We start from the raw sequence: 8,538 nt of genomic DNA, 5'->3' as shown, positions 1-8,538 counted from the left end.
GCTCTTCAATCACGCATCAATCAGAAAAACAGACAGTGCTTCACGTACTTTTTCTGCTCAGGCAAAACATAACACTGTCCTGCTCTTCAAGAAACAAACGCGCTTTCACTCGCGCGTGAGTCTCCACTGAACCTCTAAGCTCCCAAGCGTTTGCAGGTGGTACAACTTTCTCTTCTCTCTCCTCAAAATCCAACTAACAACGAATAGATTTTCTATCGCTCTATGGATTCAAAGGAAAAAAAAAACGGTTTTGGCTTCGTTGAAACCCTAGGTTCCTCCCCATTATGCGAAGGTAATGATTTTCTCTTGTATTTGTTTTTCCTTTTAGTTGTTTTCTTTTTTGAAAGTTATTATTTTTTATTTGTTCAGATCCATTCTCGTTTTAGTTTTGGCTCTTCTCTTCTAACTTCCTTTTGCTTCTGTACAATTACGTTCCTTTTTTTCGTACTGTTAACCGCTTTAAAGTTACACTTTTTTTTATCCTACATTTGGTTTTCATTGTTTTTGAATTATTATTGCTTTTTATTTTAATGTGTTTTTTTTTCTTCTTGAGCTTATTCGCTGTTAAATTCACAGGCATTCTTGTTATTTTGTTTTTTGATAAAAGCTTTTCTTCATTTTTTTGTATTATTTTCTCATTTTTGTACTAAATGTTCATGATGTAAAGCAATCAATTTTTGTTTTCCAGTTGTTGAATGGAGCTTGCAAATGTGATGAAAAAGTTTAAATCTTTTTTAATTTTCAAATCGCCAGTTATTGTCGTTTTTTTTTTGTTAAACTGCATTGCAGAAACAGAAAATGGAAGAATAAAATTCAAATAAAATTGAATTTTCCTTCCACATGCAGAAAGGAGGAAAGCTTTATTTATTTATTTTTATTGGGAATTTACTGGTATGCTGAGGGTCAAAACTGATTAATTTTGACAGAGGGGAGAGCTAAGATTTCCGGGTTTCTGGATTGAAGTTATGGATTTAAAAGATAAATAACTTGCTAAAGGTATGACCTTCATATTCGCTCTGTGTTATTTTCTGTAACTGCCTGCTTTTATTTCTCTATATGTTGCACACTGAATCCTTGTTCTTAGAGGAGACTGTTTGTCGAAGCAGAGTAATAAGATAGTTATGTCACTCTAGCTTTATGTCGTGATGTTTGTATTGTTGTTTCTCATTCTTTCAATTATAAAGCTTTATGTTGTAGTTCCTAATGCTTCTTTCCTCTGCAGTTTCTGGCTTACAAAGTCTTTCTTCCTGTGTGCAAAGCACCCCAGAGAAAATGGCCATTCAGATGATGCTTTAGGAAGTCCAGAACTCCTGCAGGAGTTCCTGAAATCTGGTCCAAGAAAGGAGCTTCTTCGAACCTCATTTGCTAAGGTGAAGAAAAATTCAGTTTCATCAAAGGGCAAAATGACTGAAGCTTTAAAGTCCGGTAACAAGACAATAAAGAAGTCGGAGTCTAGAAAGGTCTCATCCATTGCCAACAGTCAGCTGTCCTCTAGGAAGCAAAGCAGAAAAGGGGAGAACCCGATGAGGTTGCTCCCAGCTTCTGAGCAGCCTTCGGATCTTGGATTTTCTAACTCATGGATATGTAAAAATTCTGCTTGCAGAGCTGTCCTGTCCATAAATGATACATTTTGCAAAAGATGCTCATGTTGTATCTGTCACTTATTTGATGACAACAAGGACCCGAGTCTTTGGTTGGTATGCACCTCTGAATCTGGCGAGGGGGATTATTGTGGGTTGTCATGCCATATTGAGTGTGCTCTTCAACGTGAGAAGGTGGGGGTTGTTGATCTTGGCCAATTGATGCAGCTAGATGGTAGTTATTGTTGTGCTTCTTGTGGTAAAGTTTCAAGTATACTAGGGTAAGTAATTGGCTTGCAGCTTATGGCTCATTCAACTTGCCAATTCCAAATTCTGTCCTCTCCCTAACCTTACGAACTGCATTTTTATTTGCCTAGAAGTTGTTACAAGTCATGTTTCAAGTTCGGTCTGGTAGAAATCTTAATTGATCGCAAAATTTATGTGCTTTATTTGTCTTCAGAGCGTCCATGTTTATCATTGTGTCAAATTTTGGTTAGGAAGATGGCGAAATCATTTTCCTTGTTTTTTTTAGCATGAAAGAGACATTTCCATCAACATACTTATTGCTACTCGTAACAAATTTGATGTTGGAAAATGATCACAATGTGATGAATCAGGTTTTAGAGAATTTAATAACTATTGTTATTTCTATCTTTCTGGTATAATTTTTCAGCTTTGGCTGACCGGATTGGTGTGATTTGCCTGCTCCTGGCAGATATTGGAAGAGGCAGCTAAGTATAGCTAAGGGTGCTTGCCGCCTGGATGTACTTTGTTATAGAATATACTTGAGTTACAGACTCCTAGATGAGACTTCTCGCTTTAAAGAACTGCATGAGTTTGTGAAAGATGCAAAGGCCAAGCTAGAAACAGAAGTGGGCCCTATGAATAGAGTTTCTGCCAAAATGGCACGGGGAATTGTCAACTGGCTTTCTGTCGCTGGTGATATACAGAAACTATGCTCTCTTGCTATTGAAAAAGCAGATGAATGGCTGGCGACCATGTCTAATACTGATACAAAGTGCCAAGGTTAGAACCCTCAATTTCTTCTTCTATTCCTCCTATTGGTTATTTTGAAGTTAGTTATATGAGCAACTTTTTCCTTTTGCTTTTGGGCAGATTCACATCCTGCTTTTTGCCGGTTTCTATTTGAAGAAGTGACGTCGTCATCTGTTGTAATTATTCTAATTGAACCGTCTGCTGCATCATCTGATGATATTAAGGGTTACAAGCTCTGGTATTTCAAGAGTCAAGACGAGTCGCATACAAAAGAACCTATATGTGTCTTTCCAAGAACTCAGAGAAGGATTTTGATATCGAATCTGCAGCCTTGTACAGAGTACAACTTTCGTATTGTTTCTTATACTGAAGCTGGTGACTGGGGCCATTCTGAGGCTAAATGTTTCACCAAGAGTGTAGAGATAATTCACAAGAAACCTAATTCAGCAGCTTTCATAAGTCAGAAGAAAGATAATAAACTCATTGAAGGAAGTTCTTTAGGTTCAAATAAGGAGCTCACAGCCGTTGATTCTTCTGGATTCAAGGTTCGAGACCTCGGAACGATGCTGCGTCTTGCTTGGGTTCAAGAGCAAGGCTGCTTTGAAGGGTTTTGCAGCGCTGATATAGAAAAATGCTGTGGAGCTAGCGAAATTATTAAGCCTGAAACTCGAGTAGAGGATCATGTGCCATCTATTTCACGTGGGTTTGACTTAAATGTTGTCTCAGTGCCTGATCTAAATGAAGAACTAACTCCTCCATTTGAGTTCACAAGGGATGAAGATAATGGTTGCACTTTAGAACAGGCTATGGAGGCAGATGATGACGCTGCTTCGCATGAAACAGAAAATAATGGATTAGCCAGATCACATGGTAGTGGTGATTCCCAGACCTGGACCAATGGGCCAACAGGGGAAGTGCCTGCTGTTGATTCCCATACGGAGTTGTGCAGGAAAAGGGCAGTAAACTCAAATGAAGATACACATGACTGTGATAGCACTCTTATAAATGGGTCACCATTTCGAATCTCCAATGATTCAGGTTCCTTAGATGAGAATTTCGAGTCCTGTGTGAAGATAATCAGATGGCTAGAATGTGAGGGTCATATTAACCAGGAATTCAGATTGAAATTACTAACATGGTTTAGCTTGAGGTCAACGGAGCAGGAACGTAGGATGGTCAACACATTCATTCAAACTCTAATCGGTGATCCGAGTAGCTTGGCAGGCCAGTTGGTTGACTCATTATCAGGCATCATATCTAGCAAGAGGCCACGTAATGGATTCTGTAGTAAGCTGTGGCACTAAATTTGTGCAGGGCATTCTAAACAACAGGATTGCTATTTGCTTCATGATTATTCTTTTTATTGTTATAAACTTAACCCTGATTGATTCACCAACTTTGTACAGGCATTTTTTCCTATTCACTTTCTAAAGGTGATTCTTTGTATTGCGTACTAGATTGTCCTGCTAAAAGATTTGCGTGACACAATTCCCATTTTAATTGAAGGGGGACCTTGCCCTTTGGACGTGAGGTTTCATCTTTTTGGAAGGCTTATTTTTTTTCAGTTTCCTAATCTAAATTTGAAGCAGTCGACTTTTAATCATGGAGAAGGTTTATGTATGGATGCTTTTGTTATTGCCTTCTTTAATTCAAAGAAGGGTATATGAATTAATCTCGAATTATTTTTGGTTCCTTTTTTGTTCTTCAGTTTTCCTTTTCCACCCATGAACGAGAGTTGAGAATTTTACATCTTACTCTTTTACTGGTATTAATCTGTTCGCAAATTACTATTTGCTAGTTCATTCAAATGAACAAAAATGAAGATGGGTTTTTTCACAAATGCATTAAAGAAAGGAAAAAAAAAAACGAAAAAAAAGGTGGGAAAATTTTGAAATCTTGTACACACTTGAAACGGTGTAGCTTGGTCTTGAAAGATTAGATTTTGATCATTGGGAGAACTGAAACTTATCCAAAAGCTGCCTCTATTGAGGGTGATACTACCTACCTTATCCAAACCAAAATCCATGAAGGCAGAAACTTTCTCTTGCTGCTTTATTAGAACAATAAAAACATGTGCACTGTTCTTCTTTTCAAGCCCGATAGATTTTTTTTTTTTTTTAAGCCGGGAACATTGGGCCGGAAGCATGATATTGTTGTGTGCTTAATGGTAGGTAGAAAAGTAATTATTTTTGTTAATGGCATTTTTAAGTTTAAAAGATACGATAGGATTTTTTTTTAATAAGAGATTGTCGGTAAATAATCTAAAATATTTTTAATTTTTAAATTAAATTAAAATGTTATGTCAATTTAATTTTATATGATCATGTCAATTTGATTATCTCATCAATTTACTTAATAAATCTCTTAAATATTAATTTATTATTTTCAAAATAAATGATTAATATCTAGATTAACTCGATTTATTTAATCATCTCAAACCTTATACTAACCTTAGGTAATCAGAATTAATCTTACGCAATTTAAATTGTCGATATTTCTTCTTTTTACAAATGTAAATAAAATTATTCAGATATCAATTTACTATTTTATTTTCTTCTAATTTTCTCATATTCTTCTTTCTATTATACAAACGTTGAAATTATTTTTAATTATTATCTTTAACCATTCTCTTTCTCTCTCTTACTGATTTCAGGTTTTATCCTTAGCAGTTCAGTTCGACACCAATAATTGTGTCTGTGTTTACATGTCTTATGGGTCTTTTTGCAATTCGTCTTTTGGCAACCACCCAAAACATCCATATCCCAAGTTCTGTGGCTGTGAAATCCGCAGTTTGCCCACTCCTTTTGTGTTGCAAAGTCAGAATATAACCCATTTTCTCCTAAAAGCTTGGATGTATGCAAGTAGGGCATGCTTAATTTGGTCTCTGAATTAAAGTGAAATAATTAGTTCAATAAATATTTATATAAAGATTTTCCCCTATTCCATTTTACCATCCTTTTTCAGTAATATATATATATATATTTATATATCTCCTAAGATGCTAGGAGCAGGCAGATGATCAAGTCATGTCGCCCAAAGAAAACCTTTCCACCAATCCACACCCATTTTTTGCCTAATATTGGTGGTTTAAGAGTAGGATTATTGCTTTAGATGTTTTCTGGATTTTATTTTAAGTCATCTAAACTTTAATTTGGTCGTTCGCTGCTTATAAATTTTTATATTTTCACGAATTTTTTCTTTTCTACCAAGCCCTAAGACTCTTTTATGAGCAAAGTTTGAGGTGCCATTGAAAGAAATGTCAAATTTTTTTTATCCTCTGGTTCTAGTATGAACAGCAATTACCTTCACAAATGACAAATCCATCAAGGCCATAAGGGTTAGGGTACCCGATTCAGAGGAAGAATTCCTTCTGCATCCTGCAACAGTAGGACGAAATGACCGCTCTACCCGAAGTTTGGTAAGTCGTTTTTCTTTTTTTTTTTTCGAATAATGAATTGATTTTATATAAATCTTTCTGGTTGAAGAATAAATACATTACAAAAACGCCTGCTATAAAAATGGTCGGTAACGATGATAATATTGCCCATTCTTTATGTTTATCATTTTTTCAGAAACAATAAGAGCAACAACTGGGTGAGTTTGAGTTAAATAAAAGCACATATACAAGACACATACAGGTTTCATATAGATAGGCAGAAATGCATCATAAATTTAGCAATCTAAATGGTATTCTAGACCATTTGACTAAGGATTATAGCAAACAAATTGTTACTTTCTAGGAAGAAAAAATGTCCTTGACAAGTCCTCCTGCATGGTGGAACTCAGCTGTCACCATGTCTTTGTGCTGGGCCTTCTCTCCTCCATTTTTTTTTTAAATTTAGTTTCATCCTTTTTTCCTTCTCTTCGGTCTTCTTTTTCTTTGTTTGAAACAGGATGAGTGGACTGGGGAGCAAAAGCTTCAGTATGGTGACATTCCGGAAGATACCCGTACCTGAAGAAATTTGGCCTACAAGTCAATAACGTGGCCAGACGGATTTAGCCACGTGACACCCGTACCTGAAGAAATTCGGCGTACAGGTCAATAACGTGGCCAGATGGATTTAGCCACGTGACTTGACTTACTCAATGTTTCTTTTGCAATGAATGACTATGATTTTTGTTACATTTCTACAGACTGATATGGGGATGCTATTACAAGGCAAGAGATCGTCAAACTACTAACCTAATGCCAACAATTAGATAACTAAGAGATCAACATCAGTGGGGTCCCAGCAAGTTTGATTTTCAATTAAAAAATTTGTTTGTTTAGTAAAAAAATGAATTTTTAAAAAATAATTTTTTGAATTAAAAAAATTTTGTTATTTAAATGAATTAATAAAAAATATTTTTCGTTATTTGATTTTTTAAAAATTTTTTTTCAATAATATTAATACAACTATTAAAATTATTTATTATTAAAGTATATTGAAATTATTTATTATTAAAATTATTAATTTTCAAAAATAATTATATTTTAATAATAATATTTAATATTAAAATATTTAAAATAAAACTATTTATTATTTTTATATTATTTATTAATTTATTATAATATTATTTCTTAATAATGTTTATTAATATATTATATTAATAGTATATTATTTATTAATATATTACAATATTAATTAATATAATATTATTTTATTTATATATAATATAACATTTATTAATATATTATAATATTATTTATAAGTAAATAAATAATTTTACTCAAATAATTTATTAAAATTTTTTTTAAATTCATAAAGTAATTATAAAAAAGTGACTTATTTTTTATTAATCAATAAATTATTTGTTATTTATCAATTAATTTTTTATTAAATAAATATTTAAAAATATAAAAAAAAATTAAAAATTAATTTTCACGAAACAAAAGAACTCAGAAACACCATTTCATAATTAGTACTAAACTTGACGATGGAGTAGCCAGTATAGAAACAAACAAGCCTTATGCCCCAAACGAGCCTGTTGAGTCAAATGAACTAACTGAGGCTCATGAATGACTACTTATGCACCTAAAGTTCCAATCCATAATCCAACAACTTCTACCTTTTTTGGCTTGCATCACCATGATGTAGCCATTGCTATCTTCTCCAAAGTATTGCTTATCTTTTTCAATAAATTACAGTAATATGTAGTTTTCTGATGGGTATGCAAGAAAACAACCCCAAAAGACTTTTCTTCTATCTGGCTAATCAATTCGAATTATAATTCACATATATTCTAGCAAAGGTCAGACTATGGCCCCGTTGGTGTACATGTATTTCTTTATTTATCCAGTTGAATTCAAATTTTTTTTTAAATAATATTTGATAAAAAAAATATATCAAGTTGGTCGACACTATTTTCAACAAAATTGGGTTTATTTCATAACCGCTGATTCCGTTGATATCCACATATTAGTTGGTTTGTCATTTTCTTCATTCTCAGGGGACCTATAACATGATAGCTGAGTCCACTATTCTCTGGTTTCTGGCACGGCAAAGTTTTTTTTTTTGGGTTTAAAATCATTGCTAAAGCCGAACTCAGCCAATAGATTTGGGCAATAAATTCATTATTTGTGAAGTCTTTGAAGTGGGTCAAATTACTGGTTTGAATGTAATGGAATTAGATAGGTGGCCAAGTATAGTAAAGAAATTAAAGAAGGGTTAAATACAAAAAAGCTTATGTATTTTGTACTTTCTGTTAGATGGATATATAAAGAAATAAAATTGTAATTAGATCTTTGAATTTTCGTTTCATTATTGTTTGTTTCTTCAAACGTCATTCATCAAGTTGTTGACGTAATATTAATATTACACGTAAAAAAATCTAATAATTGTGATATTATAATTATTACATCAATTTAAACAAAATTTCAAAAAAATTAAAAAAAATATTTCAAAAAAATATTTTGATTATTTTTATTAATTTAAAAATTTTTAATTTTTTATAAATTTTAAATTTTTTAAAATTTTTTAAA

General features: G+C 32.9%; 1 protein-coding gene across 2 annotated transcripts; it reads left to right on the top strand.

Moving 5' to 3' along the window:
- LOC111299082 (VIN3-like protein 1) lies at positions 1-4,269 on the top strand. Of its 2 annotated transcripts, XM_022894031.2 has the most exons (5): positions 1-292; positions 927-996; positions 1,223-1,861; positions 2,296-2,606; positions 2,697-4,269. In XM_022894031.2, the coding sequence occupies exons 3-5, from the start codon at positions 1,404-1,406 to the stop codon at positions 3,878-3,880; spliced, it is 1,953 nt and encodes a 650-aa protein (XP_022749766.1). In that variant the 5' UTR covers positions 1-292; positions 927-996; positions 1,223-1,403; the 3' UTR covers positions 3,881-4,269. The 2 variants fall into 2 exon arrangements, with proteins under 2 accessions (XP_022749766.1, XP_022749765.1); XM_022894030.2 differs by lacking the exon at positions 927-996.
- Positions 4,270-8,538: the final 4,269 nt, after the last annotated feature.

The sequence above is a fragment of the Durio zibethinus genome, chromosome 18 (genome assembly GCF_047325235.1).
Source record: "Durio zibethinus cultivar Kanyao isolate XHJ-2024 chromosome 18, ASM4732523v1, whole genome shotgun sequence".
Lineage (NCBI taxonomy): Eukaryota > Viridiplantae > Streptophyta > Magnoliopsida > Malvales > Malvaceae > Durio > Durio zibethinus.
The sequence above is the reverse complement of the archived record's forward strand: the minus strand, read 5'-3'. Positions and strand labels throughout refer to the sequence as shown.